At 48.2% G+C, this 24,181-nt stretch overlaps 1 protein-coding gene across 1 annotated transcript in view; it reads left to right on the top strand.

Moving 5' to 3' along the window:
• The window catches only part of LOC134404052 (uncharacterized), a 52,233-nt gene that overhangs the window by 11,740 nt on the left and 16,312 nt on the right, over nt 1–24,181 (top strand). The window contains exons 2-9 of the mRNA XM_063134615.1: nt 44–202; nt 11,744–11,871; nt 15,236–15,344; nt 16,167–16,283; nt 17,038–17,099; nt 18,492–18,626; nt 19,660–19,845; nt 22,957–23,059. Of these exons, the coding sequence (XP_062990685.1) occupies nt 44–202; nt 11,744–11,871; nt 15,236–15,344; nt 16,167–16,283; nt 17,038–17,099; nt 18,492–18,626; nt 19,660–19,845; nt 22,957–23,059 (999 nt within the window). The remainder of the gene's footprint in view (nt 1–43; nt 203–11,743; nt 11,872–15,235; nt 15,345–16,166; nt 16,284–17,037; nt 17,100–18,491; nt 18,627–19,659; nt 19,846–22,956; nt 23,060–24,181) is intronic.

Below are 24,181 nucleotides of genomic sequence, written 5' to 3'. Positions count from 1 at the left end.
TTCCTTCAGCTCTTTCGGCCAACAACTCCGTCTTCCCTTGCAGACTTCCCCAGAGAACTGGAGTACAAAGCCGACCCACACCGGAGAGGGTCTCTCTGCGACAGGAACTGCACCGCCATCAACGCCCATGGAGACCTGGGGGACATGCATTCGGGGTCCCATCACCATGCGCATGGCATCATTACCCCCAGGATAGTGCCAGGTAAGTGTTCATGGAATCATAGAATCCTCGAATGGCAGAGTTGGAAGGTGTCTATAAGTCCATCTAGTCTAACCCCCTGCTCAATGCAGGAATCCACCTTAAAGCATCCCTGACAGATGGTTGTCCAGCTGCCTCTTGAAGGCCTCCAGGGTGGGAGAGCCCATGACCTCCTTAGGTAACTGATTCCATGGTCGTTCTGCTCTAACAGTCAGGAAGTTTTTCCTGATGTCCAGCCGGAATCTGGCTTCCTGTAACTTCAGCCTGCCAATTGGACATCTCGGGGAACAAACAGAGAGAGAAACTAGGAAAAAAGGAAAGGAACCTCTCGTGCAAGCACTTGAGTCATCGCTGACGTTTTCTTAGCAGACTTTGTAGCGGGGTGGTTTGCTGTTGCCTTCCCCAGTCGCGGTTACCGTTCCCCCAGCTAGCTGGGCACTCATTTTACCGACATCGGAAGGATGGAAGGCTGAGTCGGCCTGAGCCGGCTGCTGGAGAACCAGCTTCCGCTGGGATCGAACTCAGGCCGTGGGGAGAGTTTCGGCTGCAGTAATTGCCGCTTACCACTCTGCTCCACACTTGCCTGTATTCTTGGCTCCTGCTTTTCTTCTTATCCCACCAGCAGAGCACTGCGCGTGTGTCTCTGTAAAAGTATATTGCTTTTAATGCAGCTTTCCCTAACCTGAGGCTCTCAAGCTGCGTTGGACTACAACTCCCATCATCCTCAGCCTGCATGTGCGCTGGGGAGGATGGGAGTTGCAGTCCAACGCAGCTGGAGGCTGCCTGGCTGAGGAAGGGTAGCTTCTCTTTATCTCATCTGGGGTGGTTTTCGTTATTTATTTGTTTGTTTGTTTGTGAACTGACCAGAGAGCTTCAGCTTTTGGGTAGGTATAGAAATATTTTAAATAAACAAAATTTCATTTCTATACCGCCCAATAGGCTCTCTGGGTGGTTCACAGCAATTCATAAAAAGAAACGCAACAACTACAACGTTATAAACATTACAATCCAATGCAGTGTAAAAAATTTTTTTAAGGCACAGCCTTTAAAATGCTTAAACAGCTAAAAAAAACAACCCCAATTTCAGTTCACAATTTCAATAACAGACCTGTTCAAGGTAGCTGACATAAATGCCCCATCACATGTCATTAAATGCCTGGGATTTAAAAGATGACAATGTTGGTGCCAGGTGAGCCTCAGGGAGGCGCTCATTCCACAATCGGGGGGTCACCACTGAGAAGGCCCTCTGCCTTCTTGCCACCTTCTCAGCCTCCCTTGGAAAAGGCACTCAGAGGAAGGCCCCAGACGTTGCTAGTAGTGTCCAGGTGCATTCACGCTGGAAGAGGTGTTCCATCAAGTATTATGGTCAAGAACCATGTTACCGTATTTCTTCGATTGTAAGACGCCATCGATTGTAAGACGGACACTAATATCAGTACCACCACAGAAGAAAAAAACCCTAAGACACACCCGCGATTCTAAGACGCACCCCATTTTTAGAGATGTTTATATGGGGGGGAAAGTGTGTCTTAGAATCAAAGAAATAGGTATATCATATTATATTATTTATTACATTTATATACTGCTCCATAGCTGAAGCTGCACAGTTTACGAAGATTAAAACCATTATAAATACATTATCCAAAGTGTAAAAGCATTTACATCAAAAAATACATGAACAGATAAGCACACAGAGAGACTGCATATATCTTAAAAACTATTTGAAACAATCAGTCATGAGACAAATCCAGGAGAAATATTGAACTTCTTTCAGCCTGAGGTCCGAGTTCCATTTCAGAGAGGTTTTGGGGGGGCACATTCCAGTGTTGGTAAGGGGGGGTGAAGGCAAAGGGGGTACGGCCCCAAATACCACCATATTTTCGCAGAAAGCTCTTCCTCGAAGGAACGAAGGCTTAGGAAAGGCATTGCAACCTTTTAGAATGGGTAGAAAACTGCTCCAAAGCCAGGTAATGAGGGAAGGGGCGTGGCCAGGGAAGGGGTGTGGCATTTGGGGAATCCTGGGGGGCTGGATTACCCTTGATGTAATTCTTGCAGACTCTGACTGCAGCCAGGAAATCAGAAGACGTTTACTTCTTGGGAAGAGAGCAATGACAAATCTTGATAAAATAGTTAAGAGCAGAGACACCACACTGACAACAAAGGTTTGCATAGTTAAGGCAATGGTATTCCCCGTAGTAACCTATGGCTGCGAGAGCTGGACCATAAGGAAGGCTGAGCGAAGGAAGACAGATGCTTTTGAACTGTGGTGTTGGAGGGAAATTCTGAGAGTGCCTTGGACCACAAGAAGATCAAACCAGTTCAGACTCCAGGAAATAAAGCCAGACTGCTCACTTGAGGGAATGGTATTAAAAGCAAAACTTAAGTACTTTGGCCACATAATGAGAAGACAGGACACCCTGGAGAAGAGGCTGATGCTAGGGAAAGTGGAAGGCAAAAGGAAGAGGGGCCGACCAAGGGCAAGATGGAGGGATGATATTCTGGAGGTGACAGACTTGACCTTGGGGGAGCTAGGGGTGGCAACGGGCCGACAGAAAGCTCTGGCGTGGGCTGGTCCATGAAGTCACGAAGAGTCGGAAGCGACTGAACGAATAAACAACAAACCATTCTTCTCTAGGGGCTAAGAGGTTCAGTAATCGCTAGAGGGCAGGCAAGGATAAGGAAAATAAAACTGGGGGGAAAGGCTAGAGAGTTACTACTTACAGAGTCCTGCTACTTCTCCTCTTGTACTCTTGCTCTCTCGTCGCTCCCTGGTCCCTGGCTTTGGGGAGGCCCTTGGCTTCCCTTCTGGCTTGGGTGCCTGCGAAAGGCTGTCTCTGCTGTCCAAGCAGTCTCGTACCTGTCCCTCTCCTCTGTGAAGCAGACTGGGTGTGTTTGCATGGTCTTTATTTAAAACATGTACACACCCCACCTTTGGAATGCCTCTCCTAGGGCTGAGAGCTTTAAACTACAATGGGCAGAAATGGGCAACTAAAATGGTCGAGGGGCTGGAGCATCTCTGCGTTGAGGGAAGGTTACAACAGCTGGGATGGTTTAGCTCGGAGGAAAGGAGGCTAAAGGGAGACAGGATGGAGTTGGACAAAATTATGCCTGGTGTGGAGAACGTGGATAGGGAGACATTTTTCTCCCCTCTCCCATAATAACTAGAACCCAATGGGGTCGTCCCATTAAGCTGATTGGTGGGAGATTTCTAACAAAATAAAAGGAAGTACTTCTTCACACTAAATTATGGACCACAAGATGTAACTGCTTTATAGAATCGTAGAGTTGGAAGGGGCCTACAAGGCCATCGAGTCCAACCCCCTACTCAATGCAGGAATCAATGTACATGGGGTTCCCTGGTAGTCGCCCTTCCAGAAACTGACCAGGCCTAGACCTTCATCAAGGTTGCAGCATCCCATGCCATCACACCAGATAAGCTGATGACCACTAACTTGGATGGCTTTAAAAGGGAGTTGGAAGAATTCCTGGAGGAATCATAGAATCATAGAATCATAGAATAGCAGAGTTGGAAAGGGCCTACAAGGCCATCGAGTCCAACCCCCTGCTCAATGCAGGAATCTACCCTAAAGCATCCCCGACAGATGCTTGTCCAGCTGCCTCTTGAATGCCTCTAGTGTGGGAGAGCCCACAACCTCCCTAGGTAGCTGATTCCATTGTCGCACTGCTCTAACAGTCAGGAAGTTTTTCCTGATGTCCAGCCGGAATCTGGCTTCCTTTAACTTGAGCCCGTTATTCCGTGTCCTGCACTCTGGGAGGATCGAGAAGAGATCCTGGTCCTCCTCTGTGTGACAACCTTTTAAGTATTTGAAGACTGCTATCATGTCTCCCCTCAATCTTCTCTTCTCCAGGCTAAACATGCCCAGTTCTTTCAGTCTCTCTTCATAGGGCTTTGTTTCTAGACCTCTGATCATCCTGGTTGCCCTCTTCTGAACACGCTCCAGCTTGTCTGCGTCCTTCTTGAATTGTGGAGCCCAGAACTGGACGCAATACTCTAGATGAGGCCTAACCAGGGCCGAATAGAGAGGAACCAGTACCTCACGTGATTTGGAAGCTATACTTCTATTAATGCAGCCCAAAATAGCATTTGCCTTTCTTGCAGCCATATCGCACTGTTGGCTCATATTCAGCTTGTGATCTACAACAATTCCAAGATCTTTCTCGTTTGTAGTATTGCTGAGCCAAGTGTCCCCCATCTTGTAACTGTGCATTTGGTTTCTATTCCCTAAATGTAGAACTTGGCATTTATCCCTATTAAATTTCATTCTGTTGTTTTCAGCCCAGCACTCCAGCCTATCAAGATCACTTTGAAGTTTGTTTCTGTCTTCCAGGGTATTAGCTATCCCACCCAATTTTGTGTCATCTGCAAATTTGATCAGCGTTCCCTGCACCTCCTCGTCCAAATCATTAATAAAAATGTTGAAGAGCACTGGGCCCAGGACTGAGCCCTGCGGCACCCCACTCGTTGCCTCTCCCCAGTTTGAGAAGGTTCCATTGATAAGTACTCTTTGAGTCCGATTCTGTAGCCAACTGTGGATCCACCTAATAGTTGTTCCATCTAGCCCACTTTTAGCTAGTTTGTTAATCAGAATGTCATGTGGTACTTTGTCAAAAGCTTTGCTGAAGTCAAGATATATGACGTCCACAGCATTCCCACAGTCCACAAGGGAGGTTATCCTATCAAAAAATGAGATCAAATTAGTCTGACAGGACTTGTTCCTGACAAATCCATGTTGGCTTCTAGTAATCACTGCATTGATTTCAAGGTGTTTACAGATTGACTTCTTTATAATCTGCTCCAGAATTTTCCCAGGGATGGATGTCAGACTGACTGGTCTGTAGTTCCCAGGTTCCTCCTTTTTGCCCTTTTTGAAGATAGGGACAATGTTAGCCCTCCTCCAGTCATCCAGCACCTCACCCGTCTTCCATGATTTTGCAAAGATAATAGACAAAGGTTCTGAGAGTTCTTCCACTAGCTCCTTCATTACTCTTGGATGCAGTTCATCGGGCCCTGGAGATTTGAACTCATTCAAGGAAATTAGGTGTTCTTTGACCATTTGTTTATCAATCTCAAACTGCAATCCTGCCCCCTCAACTTCTGCTTCACTTTTTCCAGGGGGGTCATAGACCCGCTTTTGGGAGAAGACCGAGGCAAAGTAGGAATTGAGCACTTCAGCCTTTTCTTTGTCGTCTGTTATCAATTTGCCATCCTCATTAAGCAGTTGAACCACCATTTCTTTCCTCTGTCTTTTACTACTCACGTATCTGAAGAAAGCCTTTTTATTGCTTTTAGCATCCCTCGCTAATCTCAGCTCATTCACAGCTTTAGCCTTCCTGACGCCATTTCGGCACTTCTGCGCCACTTGTCTGTACTCTTCTTTTGTAGCCTGGCCTTCCTTCCACTTCCTATATGTATCCCTTTTTGTTTTCAGTTCATCAATAAGCTTTTTGTGGAGCCACATTGGTTTCCTCTGTTGTCTTCTATCTTTTCTCCTTATTGGAATTGTTTGTAACTGTGCCTTTAAAATTTCATTTTTTAGATACTCCCACCCATCCTGCACTCCTTTTCTCTTTAGGCTCCCTTGCCACGGGACCTTACTTATTATAGTTCTGAGTTTATTAAAATCAGCTTTCCTAAAATCCAGAGTACGTGTATGGCTACGCTCGACTTTTGTCTCCTTCATAATCAAGAATTCAAGTATGACGTGGTCACTTTCCCCCAGAGTTCCCGTAACTGCCACTTTATCCACTAAGTCATCCCTATTGGTCAATAACAAGTCAAGGATTGCCGAACCTCTAGTTCCTTCCACCACTTTCTGTAGGAGAAAGTTATCACCCATACATGTCAGGAATTTCTTGGAAGGGCCGCTTTTGGCAGTAATGGTCTCCCAACAGATATCAGGGTAATTGAAGTCCCCCATCACTACTACATCACACTTCCTTGAAACACTGGTAATTTGTTTCTCAAAAGTTTCGTCCTCGTCTTCTCCTTGATTGGGTGGTCGGTAGTAGACTCCGATTATCATATTCTTTTTATTCCTAGCCCCATTTATTTTAATCCAGACGCTCTCGACGGGGCTCCCAATCTCATCCGCCTGTATTTCTGTGCAGGGATAGGTATTTTTAACATATAGTGCAACTCCACCTCCCTTTCTATTTCTTCTGTTCTTTTTGAACAAGTTATATCCTTCAATTGCTATATTCCAGTCATGGGAGTCATCCCACCAAGTTTCAGTTATACCTATCAAGTTGTATTTGCCTTCATGTAATAAGAGTTCAAGTTCATTCTGTTTGTTTCCCATACTCTGGGCATTAGTATATAGACATCGAAGACCATGTGTTTTATAGTCTGGCTTTGTTCCTACCTTGTTGCAGACACTATTTTGGGACTCTGTTGGAGCTGTTCTCTGTACTGTGGTGCATTGGCCTTCATCCATTGTTGCCTCAAAATTTACGTCTCCCACCCCTGTAAGATTCAGTTTAAAGCCCTCCTGATCAAGTTCTTCATGCTGTGGCCGAACTCATTCTTTCCAGCCCTTGTGAGGTGCAACCCATCCCTTGCCAGCAGTCCATGTTCCAAGTAGCGTAGCCCGTGGTCCCAGAATCCAAAACTCTCACGACGGCACCACCTTCGAAGCCAGGCGTTCATCCGGAGTATTTTTCTTTCCCTTTCTAATCCTCTTCCAAGAACCGGGAGGATGGATGAGAAAACTACCTGGGCCCCAAAGTTCTTCAGTTTCCTTCCCAGAACTTCAAAGTCTGAAATGATTTCTTCATAGCTCTGCTTGGCGACATCATTTGTTCCCACATGGATGAGTAGAAAGGGGTATGTGTCCGTTGTCTTTATGAGCTTCGGTAACCTTTCAGTCACATCTCTAATCTGTGCTCCAGGGAGACAGCACACCTGGCGAGTCCATGGGTCTTCACGACATACTTGGGTTTCAATCCCACACAGCAGGGAGTCTCCCACAACGACTACTCTTCTCTTCTTCTTGGTTGACCTACCTTCTGTCCCTTGGTCACTGTTGCATGGTGTCTCCTGTACTTCCTCCTCTGCAAACTGTCCTTCAGTCTCATTCTCCAGAAGCTGAAAGTGGTTGCTTAACTCCAATGGCCCCACCAGTGCAGAACGCCCTCTAATTCCTCCTCTCCTAACTGTCACTCTTTTCCAAGGAGTTTCCTCTTCATTGGCTTTCCTCCCCTCAGCATACTCCACTTCGGCTTCAGCTGGCTGTTGTTCTTCAATCTCATGTGCTTCTTGTTGCTGTTGCAGTTCCACCGTTCGGTCTAAGAACTCCTCGACTTCTCTTATTCCTTGGAGGGTGGACACTCGCTGCTCAAGTCCCCTCACTTTTTCTTCCAAAAGTGCCACCAGCTTGCACTTGTTGCAGGTATACGCCATGTTGAGCTCAGGCAGAAACACGAACATTGCACACCCTTTGCAGGTCACCACCTCTAGGGACTCCTTTCCATCCATATTGTCGATTTCTGCTTTGGTTTTTTTCCTTTTTGATTATAGTAGAATTGCCTTTGCTTTGTTGTGTCCTCTCTGAAGGTACACAACTATATGAGGATGTCTTAAGGGAAAGTAATCTTTTGGGTTTTTTTTGCTTTTGTTTGGTGGTGGTTTTGTGGGGTTTTTTTCTCTTTATGTTTTTCTTTTTTTTTCTTTCCCCCACCTCTTTTTTATTTTTTATTATTTTTTTATTATTTTATTTATTTTTTAAGAGGCCTCCCCCTTGACCTCCCCTGCCGAACTCCCCCTGTCAAACTCCTGTTTGCTCTTCCTGTTCGCTCGCTCCCTGGGAATCTGGCTTACTTTTATAGCTCCTACTTGAGCTGGGCCAGCTGCTCTTCCCTGCTTCTGCTTAGCTCCAAGTCAGGAACCAGAATGAGGTCACTGAAATGCCAACAACAATCAACAACAATCAACAGCAATTAGTCACTGATTGCTGAGTCCAACTGACAATCAGGCCACTCCCCCTTCAGCTCCTGCAGCAACTATTCACCCCGACCTCTCACTCAGCACTCAGGAGCACATGGCAAGCACACGGCCTCTTTGAATTGGCAGCCTCCTGGGTTTCCTTGAGGCTTCTCTTCTTCCCCTGTCCTTGGTCTCCTCTTCCCCTACACTCCCCCTGTCAAACTCCTGTTTGCTCTTCCTGTTAGCTCGCTCCCTGTTCGCTCGCTCCCTGGGAATCTGGCTTACTTTTATAGCTCCTACTTGAGCTGGGCCAGCTGCTCTTCCCTGCTTCTGCTTAGCTCCAAGTCAGGAACCAGAATGGAGGAGAAGGCTATCAGTGTCTACTAGCCCTGATGGTTGTGTGCTATCTCCAGTATTCGAGGCAGTAAGCCTGTGTGCACCAGTTGCTGGGGAACATGGGTGAGAGGGTGCTGTTGCGCCATGTCCTGCTTTGTTGGTCTCTGGTTGATAGCTGGTTGGCCGCTGTGTGAACAGGGTGCTGGACTAGAGGGACCCTCGGTCTGATCCAGCAGGGCCCTTCTGATGTTCTGGTACTTTGGTCCCACCCACCCACCCATAAAGCAGGGTGAGGGGCCTGCATGAGGTGGCAGAGTGGGAAGAGCGGCAAATTGCACTGCTGTCCCACCGCTTTCTCCTGCCACGGCAGCGGCTGCAGCGAGAGAGTGGCTCACGGGGCTCTCAGGGGCAGCCGCCCACCCTTTCTTTCCCTAGTCACACGTGGCCAGAAAAGATGGCGGGCTCTTAGAATCATAGAATAGCAGAGTTGGAAGGGGCCTACAAGGCTATCGAGTCCAACCCCCTGCTAAAGCATCCCTGACAGATGGTTGTCCAGCTGCCTCTTGAAGGCCTCTAGTGTGGGAGAGCCCACAACCTCACCAGGCAACTGATTCCATTGTCGTACTGCTCTAACAGTCAGGAAGTTTTTCCTGATGTCTTTTGGGAGTTCGCCCAAGTCTCATGAATCCCATCCAAGCCCTCGTAAGAGCCCCACAGCGGCCTCTTCCAGCTGAGCTGCTCTTGGTAGAGCCACCACAGCAGTGGCATCAAAGGTAAAAAATAATATATTATTATTATTATTATTATTATTATTATTATTATTATTATTAATTTATTTCTTACCCACCTCTCCCTCTGGATCGAGGCATGGAACAACATTAAATACAACAATACAATACCTAAAACTGGTTAAAGCCTATAAAACTGATAAAATAACCATCACAACATTTATTTATTTATTTATTTATTTAAAACATTTATATCCTGCCCTATATCACTAAGATCTCAGGGCGGCGTACAGATAAAAACATACAGTATAAAACAATAAATATACACAGTTAAAACAAATTAAACCATGATCCAAGTTAAAGCAATATATCATTTAAAAGCAATAGATGCAGTTAAAACAATGTGCCGGTGAGTTTAACCATCAAAGGCTTTGTTAAAAAGCCATGTTTTTACTTGGAATCGAAATGCAATCCATGTTGGCGCCAGTCGGGCCTCCAAGGGGAGGGCATTCCGCAGTCGGGGTGCCACCACAGAGAAGGCCCTCTCCCTTGTCCCATCATAGCGTATATGTTGCGTTGGTGGGATGCGGAGAAGGGCTCCTCCAACAGATCTCAGGTCTCGGGCAGGCATATGTAAGGAGAGGCGCTCCCTCAAGTATCGAGCTCCCAAGCCGTTTAGGGCTTTAAACGTCATTACCAGCACCTTGAACTCCGACCGGAAGCGTATAGGCAGCCAGTGCAGTTCCTTTAAAACCGGTGTTATGTGGGCTCTGTGAGATGTACCTGCCAGCAGTTTAGCCGCTGCATTTTGCACTAGCTACAATTTCCGCGTCGTCTTCAAGGGCAGCCCCACGTAGAGTGCAATGCAGTAGTCTAATCGGGAAGTTTTAAAATTCTTAGGTTTAACATCTTAAAATTCTTAGGTTTAAAATTCACCTGGATAGGCCTCGCTGGAAGAGATTAGTCTTTATGGCTGTCTTTAACTCAGAGCGGATATTAAGTTGATGAATCTCATCCGGCAGGCCGTTCCACATGGGGGCGTGATGGGGCGGTGGGTGTTCTCTCCTGCCTGAGGCAACGAGAGACCTTGCAGGAGGGCTGCCCCACCTTTTTGCCTTCACACACACCCCAACACCAATGGGACGCGCCTCCCAAGAGCCTCTCCAAAATGGAATCCAGACCTCGGCTGAAGCAGGCTCGACACCCTTGGTCTAGTTTGCATCCTCGGTGTGGATAGACTGCCCTGGAAGCGTGTCTGAATGGCTCATAGACCACAGCATGGCCAGGCCTGGGCTGGGGAGCGTTAGCAACGTAGACCCTGTATAGACAACACGCTAAGCCACGGTGGTTAAGCCTTTTGAGTTAAACATCATGGCTTAGCGTGTCGTGTGAACCCTTCCTAACCATGGTGGCTCCATAACCACGGTTTAACCACGCTCACCAACCATTTCCTGCAAAAAGGGCTAGCGGCCTAACCATGGCTTAGCACGTCATCTGAACAGGCCCATAGCGAGCTGCCTTACACACGATCAGACCACTGGCCCATGTAGGCCAGTGTTTTGTGCTCTGACTAGCCAGCCTTCCTCAACCTGGGGCGCTCCAGATGTGTTGGACTGCATCTCCCAGAATGCCCCAGCCAGCTGGGGCATTCTGGGAGATGCAGTCCAACACATCTGGAGCGCCCCAGGTTGAGGAAGGCTGTACTAGCAGGAGCATTCCAGAGTCCCGGGCGGAGAACGTTCTTTTCCGTTTCCCGTGACCTGGGACCGTTCCCAGAGGAGATCCCAGGAATGGCAACTGGGATCTTCCGCACACAAACCAGTTGCTCTCCTTCCCCAGCACGTAGACACTGCCATTGGGGTTTGTGGTGTTACCCACATTTCTATTCCCTTAGGTATGTCTGCATGAGTATGTCTAGAGAGTGCGGAATGTTGGACTGAGTGGGTGTGGCTGGTGATGCTGTGGAAAGGGGGAGGAGTCTATATATGGGGGAGCTGAGTGGTTTGAGGGGTTCGGTTGGTGATGCGGTTTGGAGGGTAGATGTGTTTAGCTCTGTGATTTCTTCTTGTCAGGAGTTGTGTGAGGAGTGAGTGAAAATAAGATCACAGGGACTAAGGATTGTTATTATTAGACTGGTTACTACCAGTATTAGTAAGAATAGGCAGGATTGGAATATAATTCGAAGGAACTAAGAACTGTAAACTACAATAAACATTTTCTTTATTTTGCTACCATAAAACCACGTGTCAGCTTGGCTGTGTCTCCTGCTCTATAGGCTCATAAATAAACACATTACATTAAACCTTTGGCCTGCTATATTCACAGAGAAGCCTTTTCCAAATCTCCTTACCTTTTCCCTCTGCTATAAGGGAAAGGTTATACTTTTTCTTTTTACCCCTTCCTCAGGTATTTAAGTGGCGGGGCTTAGCCTGAGGGAGGGGTGCGCGTCAAAGCCTTGTGTGTGAGGTGGGGGCGTCGCAGGGTCCCAGGGAGCCCCTCTCCCCGCGATACCTTCACCCCTTTCCGTTTTCCTCCTAGTGGTCCCCAGTCCTTCCTGCTGCCCTCATCACTCGGAGGAGGTTCCAGCCTGCGACGGCTGCCTGGCGAAAACCACCATCACAGCTGAGAACGAGGTGGAAGCCCACAAGCTCTCCAACAATTACAAGGTCTGCCTTCTTGCTGGTCCGGGCGAGGCGGGGCGGGGGGGAGGACACAGATCAAAGACTCCCACACAGCAGAGAGGAAGGGAACCGGCCGGGTGATTTGACAACATCCCTCCCACCCTCTTAGGCTCCCCTTGGTGATGGTGTTAGAAGTTTAAGAGGCATTGCAGGTGAGCTTATGTAAGGCAGAAAAGAATATGGTTTTTCTTATGTATAGGAGTAGCATAGACAGCATAAGATAGTTTTTTATTAATATTATTTAATAGATTTATATGCCGCTGAACATATTTAAAAGTATCTCTAAGTGTAGATAGGTAATAGGAGTGATTCTGGTCAAAGGTTTGGGTGTAGTTTGAACCAGAGTGAATTTCGGGAACTGTTTATTGGGTAGCAGATTTATTTGACATCGCTGGAGAGAGAAGTTTTAAGTGGGAAAAGCCTGTGGTTGATGCATCGTTTTTTAGGATAAATATCCAACCGCAGGCTTAAGGATTACTTGGGGGACTTTCCTAGTTCCGCTGGAGTTCATAGAATTATAGAATCATAGAATAGTAAAGTTGGAAGGGGCCTATAAGGACTTCAGCAACGATGGGAGGCAGTTCGAGTTTGAGTAAGGGGCTGAGAAGAAATTTGCCCCCCTTATCATAGCCAATCAGCAAATTTAAAACATAATACTTACCAAGTATGGAAATGGGGATGGAAGTTGACATAGTAAGAGGGTATAAAACACAGCCTCATCCCAAATGTCTTCACTGAAAATCCCCAGAGATTTTTCAACCCTATATAAAGTTTTTTTTTTGAAGTAAGACAGATCCTTCAGGGGTGATTGTTGTAGATTGCAAGCTGAATATCAGCCAACAGTGCGATATGGCTGCAAGAAAGGCAAATGCTATTTTGGGCTGCATTAACAGAAGTATAGCTTCCAAATCACGTGAGGTACTGGTTCCTCTCTATTTGGCCCTGGTTAGGCCTCATCTAGAGTATGGCGTCCAGTTCTGGGCTCCACAATTCAAGAAGGACGGAGACAAGCTGGAGCATGTTCAGAGGAGGGCAACCAGGATGATCAGGGGTCTGGAAACAAAGCCCTATGAAGAGAGGCTGAAAGAACTGGGCATGTTTAGCCTGGAGAAGAGAAGATGGAGGGGAGACATGAGAGCACTCTTCAGACACTTAAAAGCTTTATTTATTTATTTATTACATTTTTATACCGCCCAATAGCCGAAGCTCTCTGGGCGGTTCACAAAAATTAAAACCATAATAAAACAACCAACGGGTTAAAAGCACAAATACAAAAGACAGTATAAAAAGCACAACCAGGATAAAACCACGCAGCAAAATTGATATAAGATTAAAAGACAGAGTTAGAACAGTAAAAATTAAATTTAAGTTAAAATTAAGTGTTAAAATACTGAGAATAAAAAGGTCTTCAGTTGGCGACAAAAAGAGTACAGTACAGGCGCCAAGCGGACCTCTCTGGGGAGCTCATTCCACAATCTGGGTGCCACAGCGGAGAAAGCCCTCCTCCTAGTAGCCACCTGCCTCACTTCCTTTGGCAGGGGCTTACAGTTGTCACACACAGAGGAGGGCCAGGATCTCTTCTCGATCCTTCCAGAGTGCAGGACACGGAATAACGGGCTCAAGTTAAAGGAAACCAGTTTCCAGCTGGACATCAGGAAAAACTTCCTGACTGTTAGAGCAGTACGACAATGGAATCAGTTACCTGGGGAGGTTGTGGGCTCTCCCACACTAGAGGCCTTCAAGACGCAGCTGGCCAACCGTCAGTCAGGGATGCTTTAGGGTGGATTTCTGCCTTGAACAGGGGGTTGGACTCGATGGCCTTGTAGGCCCCTTCCAACTCTGCTGTTTTTTGATTCTATGAATAGAGTAAGCTAATTCTGCTCTTTTTCCTATTACGTATGAAAAGTCTGTGGGCGTGTCATATTTTTTTTTATAATAAAAGCACCCCGGTCTACTTTAAATCATTGTCTCTGGGCGTGGAAGTCACTGCATCTGACTTCAAGGGGCCACTTCTCCTAGTCCACGCCAAATTTTGGTACACAGCCAATGCAAAGCAGCCATACAATTAAACAGGTGGTTTAAAATAAAACCGTTCGTAAATTCTAATTTCCCCACGATAGGCTAAAAATCTGGGGAAATGGGGAGAGGCATTCTGATCGAGATCTTTTGGAGGTCGCGATGCAGAATCCTGAATGGCAAACCTCGGGGGTGGGGGTGGGAGGAGGCAGAGAGAAAGAAGCCACCCACACGAAATGAATGGCAAAGAAGTTTTATTTTTGATATGTCTGTTGTGTCTTTCTCCCATCCTGGGGTTCAAGGTTTATTCATTTATTTATTTATTAAATTTATATACTACCCCATAACCGAAGCTCTCTGGGTGATTTACAAAAGTGGACTTTAAAAAGTATACAAAATTTAAAACCATCAAAAATATAAAAACAACAGTATGAAACAACCGTATTGATTTAAACAACAACAGTTCTGGGGTCCATTAAAAAGCAAACAAACTTAGCATATGTTGTTAAATGCTATTAAATGCCTGGGAGAAGAGAAAAGTCTTGACCTGGCGCCGAAAAGATAACAATGTTGGCGCCAAGCGAGCCTCATCGGGGAGATTGTTCCATAATTAGGGGGCCACCACCGAAAAGGCCCTCTCCCTTGTTGCCATCCTCCGAGCTTCCCTCGGAGAAGGCACTCGGAAGAGGACCTTAGATGTTGAGCGCAGTGTACGGGTAGGTTCATGTCGGGAGAAGCGTTCCATCAGGTATTGTGGTCCCAAGCCATGTAGGGCTTTATAGGTTAAAACCAGCACCTTCAATTGGGCTCGGAAACGTATAAGCAGCCAATGCAGGCAGGCAAGGTGACATACCCAAATGGTCTCTTATCTGGGCACTGACCAGATCCCAGCCTGCTTAGCATCAGAAGCATGGGTGCGAAAAGTGGAGCGTTCAGAGCATGGCCAGAGAATTTTTTTGTTTTGGGGGTGGGGCACTGGGATGCATTCTGATTTTGAGAAGAAATTCAAGTTATCTTGGTGTGTTCGTAGGTTCCTTTGAAGAAGAAGCTCCTTGGGTCTTGTGGCACATCGTCTACAGTACAAAAACTCTTAATTGAATTACATCCCCACCCAAAAATCTTAGAAATCGTAGCTGGAGTTCGTCTGGCCCAGCCTTCCCCAACCTGGCACGCTCCAGATGTGTTGCATCACAACTCCCATCATCCCCAGCCAGCATGGCAGCTAGAATGATGGGTGTTGTAGTCTAACACATCTAGAGGAAGAAGGAATGACTACTTCAAACAGGTTGGACAGCGACACCGTCAAGGGCCCATTTTGTCGTCCCTCTTGCAGTTTGGCTTTAAGAAATGGAAGAGCCACGTGACCGCCAGGCCCTGGGAAGACCGTTCTGAGATCGTGAAGGAGCTCTACTCGGACCTGAATATAATCAAAAGCCCCAAAGGTGAGAATGAGTTCGCGTCCCGCTGCGGCTTTGGCCCAACAACCAGTTTGGGTGTTCCTTCAGGCTGAACTTGTCTTAAGGCCGGATCCTCCGGTAATGAATTTGTTATTCATCAAATTTCTGTGCCACCTTTCCCCTAACAATGGCCTCAAGGCCGCTTACAATGATGGAACGTTGCCCACCCCAACCTGGTGCCGTCCAGGTATTTTTGTAGATATGCAGGGTATAAATTGAATAAATAATAATAATATTTGTTTGACTAGAAAATCCATCATCCCCCAGGCAGTTTGGCCAGTAGCCATGTTGGCTGGGGATGTTGGGAGTTGTGGTTGTTAGCTTGGCACCAGTTCCTGGTGCCTGTGTCTCTTCTTTGTTCTCCTGCTGTAAGATGCAATGCACCAGCTTCCTCCGGTGCAATCTTAGGGCCCTTTATGGCAAAGCTGCCCCAAATCCTCTCATGTCTGAAGGAAGGAAAGCTGGGATCCAGGGTTGGTCGGGGCCAACCCAAGACATTTTGCTGCCTGAGGACAAGATGCCCTCTGTCCCTATACAGAAGACAACCAGACTGGCAGTTGAATCATCGTCATCTGCCTCTACTTCAGCTGGGGGCAGGTTTCAGCAAAATAGCTTCGTGGCTTAGGGCAGGTTGTGTGATACATGTGCAGCTCCGTCCTCCATCACCTGGCTGCATCGTCCAGGCCCTCCCCCCGAATCTGCTGCCCGAGGCAGCCACCTCAGTCTGCCTCATGGTAGGGCCAGCCCTAGAGTCGGATAGACTTGTGGCCTTTCATGTCTGTGTGTGTGTGTTCGGTCTCCATCCAGGCTCTATGGTGACGTGTGGAAACCTCTTCTACCTGCTGTTCTTCGGATGGTGGCTGTGCTTGCTCTACGTCCTTGTTTCCGTCGTGATGTTCCTCACCGTGCTGGGGGCGCCGTACGGTGAGTTGGGTGACTCTGTGTTTCCAGGGGGGAAGCAATGGGCTGTGTGTCTGAGGACAGGCAGAACTGAGCATCATGGGTAAGTCCACTTCCTCTTTATAAAGAAAAAACACAGGTGAGGAAGGGATACAAGAAGCAAAGGTAGACAGGATGAATGTGAGAAAAGGCAGCTACATGAAGTTAGATTTCATTTGAGTTGGACCTGGAGATTTGGGGGCAAAGGAGAGAGTCTGCACTCCCCCCCCCCCCGGATTTGGCCCCCAGGACTAAATTTCTGTACCGCTGGTAAAATTGCTGTCTCACTGCAGAAATGGTAGGGCCAGGCCCTGTTCAGACCCATTAGCTTCCCAGAAGAGGAGAAACCTGCTAGAACTCGGTTGTTGATATGGATCCACACAGCTGCCGGCGTTTTGGGGTTCTCCTTGGGGGCATGGCTCTGGGGACTGTCACGCTGAGCGCCTGCACTCCGAAATGTACCACTACGCCGCTGGCTGAATGTAGCCTCAGTGGCGGGAATATTGAGGCTAAACTCGAACAGCAGTATGCAGTGTGGAGAACTAGTATTCCTGTGAGGACGAGCCTGGGGTTATTCGCCACCGCCCCCACTTCCTGGCTTCGCCCCATATGCAACATGGCATCTTGGCCTTGAGGATCAGCCGTTAGCCTCTCCGGGAAGGCGGATGGGGGTCCCGTCCCGGCTTGTCCGGCCTGTTTGACTTGGAATATCTCCTGTCTTTCTCTCTCCTGCCCCCAGGAAAGCTGTGTTGGAAACTCGCTGGATACTTCCTTTGGCCATTTGGAAAGGTGATTCAGAAGGTAAGAGCTGTGTGCGTAAAAAAGAGGTGGGAGCAGCAGCACTGGCCGGGATGAAGCACCCAGATCTGCCCTCGTTGGTTTGCTTGACTGTGACATCCGGCACTCTGGGGTATCTGTCTGACTCGCAATGGAGGTGGAGGAAAGGGATGCAGTAGGTTAGGGGACAGAATAGGGATTTGGGGAGGGGACAAGCCGTTGCCTAGCAGGGGAAATGTGTACAGACCTTCCTTGTGACTCATTCTCCCTGCCACGAGTACCTGTCGTAACAATTTGCAGTGCCACAGCTGCCTTGTGAGGCGGGCCAGTTGTGCACGATCTATCTGATCCAGGGGTGGGGACCCTTTTCCCTCCTGAGGGCCAAACTGCAAAATGGGGAAAGTCTTGGAGGCCCCTGTTCCTCCTGTGGGTGGGGCCAAAGGCCGGTTACCTGGGGTCAAATGTTATTGCCGTTGTAAGCTTACTCACAAGTAAGCAGGTCTCATGCCTGCAAAGTCACACAAATACCGAGCCTCTATACATCATCTCAAATACTGAGCCTCTGCATGTCTACTCACAAGTAAGCAGGTCATGTCCGCAAAATGCAGTTATTGCCATTGTAAGCCTACTCACAAGTAAGCAGGTCTCATATCTCCAAAATCGCAAATACCAAGCCTCTGCATGTCTACTCACAGGTAAGCAGGTCTCATGCAAACTCTGAGCAATACTGTGGGAGTATAGGAGTTTGCAAACTTTAAATGGTCCTTCCGTCCCAGTACTTGCTGCTGTTGAAGCATTTTGGAATTACTTACTGTGGATTGAGAAAAACCTCCTCTTGAGGGTTTTAACTTTTTTTAAAAAAAACAGGGCGGAAGGACTATTTAAAGTTTGCAAACCCCTATACTCCCACGGTATTGCTCGTTCATGGCGATAATGGAACTGTTTTTCTGATGAAGTCAAAACGTATGACGAAACAGGACAAACACCGGATGCCTGTAATCTGACTTGTATAAAACAATCTGACTTGTACGATAACGTGTTTCATACAGTTGTGTGCTCTTTAGCACTGTTTAGAATTGAAATCAGGCGGGGTGCCGCTTGAGGTCTCTGCATTACTTGTGGAGCGGGAAAGGTGTGGGGTCGAAGGATGGCGCTTCTTCAGAGCTGACCGCATAGCTTGTTACAGGAGTGCTCTTTGACTGCCAGTTAAACAGGCATCACAACTTTGAATGCATCTGTAGCTGGGGCAAAGCAACCCGTAGTCTTAGGCTGGGAACGAGGAGAGCCCTTTCCTGGTACCTGCGAATAGTGGAGTCCACCCCAGCATGGACTCCAAGCCCTATCATTCCCAGCCGTCTGGGCCAACCGGCAAACTGGGAAAGGTCTCTCTTCTCTCCCACCTCCTGTGCCTTACAGACGAAAGCCTACACTCAGAATTGCAACATAAAGTTCAACAAATACGACGCCATCGCCGAGGTGAATGAAGCGAAGGAGACGACTCCACTTCTCATCCGGCAGGAGTCAGCTAGTCCCGACAGCGCCTCTCACTGGGTAAGGGTTGGGGCCCGGCTGCAGCCACTGTAAGTTTGTTCGGCGTGCTCTCATCCCAAGGGGGCAAGAGGCAAGCTTTGCTCTTAAGAATCCTTCCCGGTCCAGTGGTGCCGTGGAGGCAGGGCTCATGGGGTCGGAGCCCCCGGGACTTTTTGATGAGCAGGGCGATGGGGTCACCTGCTACACAGCCACATCCTAGACCTCGCTCTTCCTTCTCACCTTGATCTCTGCTCACGGATGGGAGCCAGAGGGGCCTTCTGTAGCTCAGTGGGGCAGAGCTCCTGCTTTGCAGGCAGAAGGTCCCAGGTTCAATGCCCAGCATCTCCTGGTAGGGTTAGGAAAGGATCTTGTCTGGAGGGCCACCACCAATCAGGCCAGACAGTACTGAGGTAGGGGGAACCAATGGTCTAACCCTGTGTAAGGTAGCTTCCTCTGTTCTGAGCTGACGGTTCCTCGTGGCCTCTAAGCAAGGATGCACTGCCCCCAGAGAACAAACTAAAAACAAAAGTTTTAGAGGGCGTGGGTAAGGAAGGCTGCGATTTTTGCCTGCGCCTTCTCAGGTTTTCCTTCGCCACCCTGAGGACTAGAAACTTCATTGGGAAGTGTGTTGACTTAAAAAAAAAAGGCGCAGATTGGGCAACTGGAGCCTTTGATTTATGGTTCAGTTTTTGTTTATACCTGGCACATTTGTCCCTAAATGGCCATCAGAGGACTGGCCATAAAACTGGTGCAGCCCACAGACCTAATCCGGATTGCTGGGTTCCCCAGTCTGGCCTGTGGAGCCCCCTGGAGGGAATCCCCACTTTCTGGTAAGGGGTGGGATGCCCAGAGGGTGTCACGGCAGCGGGGGATGTTCAGATCTTGGATCTCAGGTGGGAGGGAGAGCAGGACGCCTGCTGATATCTCCAGTCTCAGATTCCCCCATCACCAGACCTGCCCCACACCTGAAAAAGGTTCTGCATCGGCGAAATCCCCACCTGCCCTGGGGAAGCGCTGCCCCTTGCCCGCTGATGCCTCCTCTCTCCTCCACCAGCGGCGCGTCCACACCTACATCTGGCTCTTCCTGGGCTACCCCGTCCTCTTCCTCGCCCACGGCCTGATCTGCTTTGTCTGCTGGCTCCTCGTCTTCATCATCCCCATCTGCAAGATGAATGCCCGCACGATCACCAAGGTCTTGCTCCTGCCCCCAGAGCGCGTCCATGTACAGCGCCTACGGAAGGTGAGAAAGCAGGCTGCGGGGCCGGGCGTTGCCTGGCGCAAGGGCTGCGAAAGACAGCTGGAGCAGGGATTTGTCGGAGCTATTCTGCCTCAGGCACACAAGGCACCATCACTGTCAATGTATTAAGATCTTGAGCGTCATCACAGGGAGGGGAAATTGCGTTTGCTTACCGTTGCTTCTCCACCCACGTGTTTGTCCCTCATTACTTCCTCTTTCAAAAGAGGAAGTAAACAACCTGCACTTGGCCCACACAGCAGGAGTTAGTGGCAACTTCCATCTTTAAAAATAAGTTGGACTTCCTGGGGTGGTTTTTTGTCATGCAAAGAAGGGTAGATGGGGTGGGAGGCAGATGACGTCGTGAGAGGGACCTGTGAAAATCCATGAGTGCCCGGTAACGGGCGTGCAATAAAGCACTCGTCTCATAACGCCCTTGTGGTGGAATCGCTCGGTTTGGCTCAGTGATTCCCTAGCCAGAGAAGGGGGGGTCTGACTCAGCCAGCCCAGACACACGCCCCTTCACTGCCGCTTGTTAACCCTTTAGGGTCTAGGTTCTCAAGGAAACAACTCCACACTCCAGAGATAGGGACCACACACTTTTATTCTTCACACTACACACTTCCGTAAGGGTCCACAGATTAAGGCAAACACGTAAGAGGTTTGGGGGGAAAACACGGACAAAGGAATGACACACTTAGGACAGCAGGGACTAATACCTTCCCCTCCCCCTTCACACACTCAAGCCAATAGAATTCACACTCATTCCCCACTTTAACCACCCACCAGCCGTAACTCCGGCAAGGCCCCTTGCCCACTTGTACCCAAACCTGAACTAAAACATAACAAACATTTAACTCTGCGACTCAACCCCTTTGTTGCTCACTCCGACTTGACTTTACACCACTCAAATTACACCACTTTCCCTCAGCGGCCGCGTGGAGCTTCCGCCATCCAGCCAGCCCGGCCTGGATGCTCTAACTCACCATGCACATGCTGGACTCCTGACACCCACCGGAAAAGAGACCAGACCCTTGGGTGCCTAGGCTTTTTATCCCTTTCTGGGACCCCCTTGTCACCAGATCCACCTTGACCAATAGAAACCCCATAGCAACCCACACCTCTCCCAAAGGGAGGGGGGAATGCTCCCAGACATTGCACAGCTGCAACTTGTTACTCTCCCCCCGGTACCAGCCCGGGGAGGCGTTATCAGATGCCAGGTGCTTCTCGCCCAGCGCGACATTGGCGTTTCGCTTGCTACTCCCTTTTCAGACACAAGAAACCCCTCTCCCTCTCCCTGGGAGGAAGCAAAAGATGTTCTCTTAAAGGAACCATGGGCTCATCCCAGGACAGCCCCCAGTTGCTGAGTCACTTTCCATGGTGTGTATCTTACATATTGCCAGTATAAGATACACTCCTGCCCCCAAAAGCCCATCACCTTAATACCAAACTCAGCTGGTGAGTGTCGATGGGACTGGAAGCAAAATGGGGCTACTGAGAAACGAAGAAGCCTGAGATTTGCAGAAATACCAAAAGTGTATTTATAAAGATCCTGGGGGCAGGGAGTGGAGGAGACCCCTATAAAGACAGACCATGCCACAGAGAGCTTCTGTACATTTAAAACAACAACAACGACACTGCCTTATCAGGGCTTTCTGCTTCTGTTTTCATTCTGGAATTGCAGTTGGCTCAATTACATGGACAGCCGCGTGGTTTGGATTGAATGCTTCCTATCTCTGCATATTCCATTCAACTCAATAAAACAGTGCCGTCTAGTGGCGAAATCATAGCACAATGCCAACTTTACCAGGGGGCAATTTTGCAGGAGACATCCTGGACGTTGACAACATCATGTAATGGACCCACAAACTTCTGTGACTGGCCAATCACGAGCGTGCAATAAATTGCTCATTTACAGAAGCTCAGAATGTTAATTTGAAAAGGAAAAGTGTGTGTGTGTAGGTGTAATGAATGGAGTATCTGAGAGTTTGATGTAGCTGGCTTCCTATAACCCAGAACAAAAAATATTTGGGGATCGAGGGTGGCGGGGAAGTTTGCTTTGTGACTGATTTGGGGGCTGCCCAATCAATGCCCTGCACAGCCATGCACTATGGAGGGACGGTGGTGGCTTTGGCTGGCCAGCTTTTGCATCCAACCCAATGAGTGCTAAGCAAATCTGGTTTGGCCTGAAAGCCAAATTTAAATTCAGTCTGGGGAAGAAGTTTGTACCTGGGTCCAAAATGTGATGGTTATGCTTTCATGGGTGGGCCTGCTACTAAAATGATCCAGGGGGTGGAGCACCTCCCCTGTGAGGGAAGGTTACGATAGCTGGGATTGTTTAGCTTGGAAAAAGGGAGACATGACAGAGGTGTACAAAATCATGCATGGTGCGGAGAATGTAGACAGGGAGACATTTTTCTCCCTCTCACAAAATACTAGAACCCAGGATCATCCCATGAAGCTGATGGGTGGGAGATTCAGGACAGATCAAAGGAAGGACGTCTTCACACAGCGCAGAGTTAAACTCTGGAACTCACTGCCTCAAGATGTAGCGATGGCCACCAATTTGGATGGCTTTAAAAGGGGACTGGATCAATTCCTGGAGGAGGAGGCTATCAAGGGCTACTAGCCCTGATGGCTTTGTGCTACCTTCAGTTGCAGAGACAGTATACCTGTGTACACCAGCTGCTGGGGAACATGGGCGGGAGAGTGCTCTTGCACCTGTGTCTTGCTTGACAGCTGTTTGAACAGAGTGTTGGACTAGACGGACCCTCAGTCTGATCCAGCAGGGTTCCAGTCTTATGCCCTTTTCTATATGCTTCTATTTATTTATTTTTCCCTTTGGGGATGGTGAAGGAAGGTGATCCTGGAAGCTGACCTTGGCTTGATGTACCTGGTAGATAAATCAAGAAAAATGTTAATTGTAGAGTTGAGTGATTAATGCAGCTTTCCCCCAACCAAGGGCCCTCCAGACGTGTGGGACTACAGCTCCCATAATCCCCCAGCCACCTGGCTGGGGGATTATGGGAGTTGTAGTCCCACACGTCTGGAGAGCCCTCGGTTGGGAAAGGGGGAACTGATAACCACCGGTTGTCTCTTTTTTCCTTCCCACCCAAGACCGAGGTCCCCCTTGATGCTGAAGTTATCCTTTGCTGCTACCGCGCTGTTAACGCTTATTATTACAAATACGCTGTGGATGGCATCAACGTCTTCGCTGTCAGTATCCTTTTTGGTGCTGGGTTTTGCCTTTCGGGGCCGGGGTCCACCTTGATGGCCGGGTGCCTCTTAGGGGAGCTGGAGAATGCAGTTGCCCCAACTTCCAAACTGACATCCTTGCCGTGAACTTGCCGTTCTGCAACTTGAGTCAGGGTTGATCTAAAATGGCCTCTTGGCTTGTTTTTGTGTGCTGCTGCCCAAACCAGGCTGCATCCCAGGGGCCAAGGAGCATTTCCAAAACAAGAGACCACCAGGCCTGATGCCTGCTTGAAAGCAGCGCTGGAGAGAGTACTGGTGGGAGGTGGAGGAGGAGTGAGCACTCTGCAAATGCTTAAGAGAACTCTTCTTTTTGAAGTAGAGAAAAGGGTGTTCAAACCAGGTTTCCAGGGGAGGCGTAGCACGGATCAAGCCCTTCGTGCAACCCCTATTCTGGCTTCTAAGACTTTACCAGTTGTGGTCCATATGTTTTGAAGCTCAGCTTCTTAGCCATAAGGACTAGCAGCCTACTTAGTTTATTTATTTAATTATTATTATTATTATTATTATTATTATTATTATTATTATTATTATTTCTTTAATGCATTTTTATAACGCCCAATAGCCGAAGCGCTCTGGGCGGTTTACAAAACTTGAAACCATAAAAACCATTCAAAATATAAAACAAACAGTACAGAAGCGTAATATAAAATACAATATTATACCTGAGAGGATACCTGAGAGAGCGCCTTTTCCCTTACCAACCTGCCCGGTCACTGAGGTCATCCGAGGGCCGGCTTCTGGTGGTTCCACATAGATCCATCCTCCAACTGGAGTCCACCAGGGGAAGAGCCTTCAGCGTGGTGGCCCCCCTCCTGTGGAACTCCCTGCCTCTGGAGGTCAGGCAGGCGCCAACCTTGTACTCCTTTCGGCGCCTCCTGAAAACATCTTTATTCCAAGAAGCCTTTCCTTAACCTGCAGCCTTGGATTACTGTTATTGCTTCTTTTAAATTTTGTTTTAACTGTTTTATTCTGTTTTTATTTTTCATTTTATCTTGTACACCGCTCCGAAATTTTTCAATGGGGAGTGGTATATAAATATTCTAAATAAATAAATAAATAAATAAACGCAGCCGGGATAAAATCAAAC

This window comes from Elgaria multicarinata, chromosome 9 (assembly GCF_023053635.1).
Source record: "Elgaria multicarinata webbii isolate HBS135686 ecotype San Diego chromosome 9, rElgMul1.1.pri, whole genome shotgun sequence".
Classification (NCBI taxonomy): domain Eukaryota; kingdom Metazoa; phylum Chordata; class Lepidosauria; order Squamata; family Anguidae; genus Elgaria; species Elgaria multicarinata.
The sequence above is the reverse complement of the archived record's forward strand: the minus strand, read 5'-3'. Positions and strand labels throughout refer to the sequence as shown.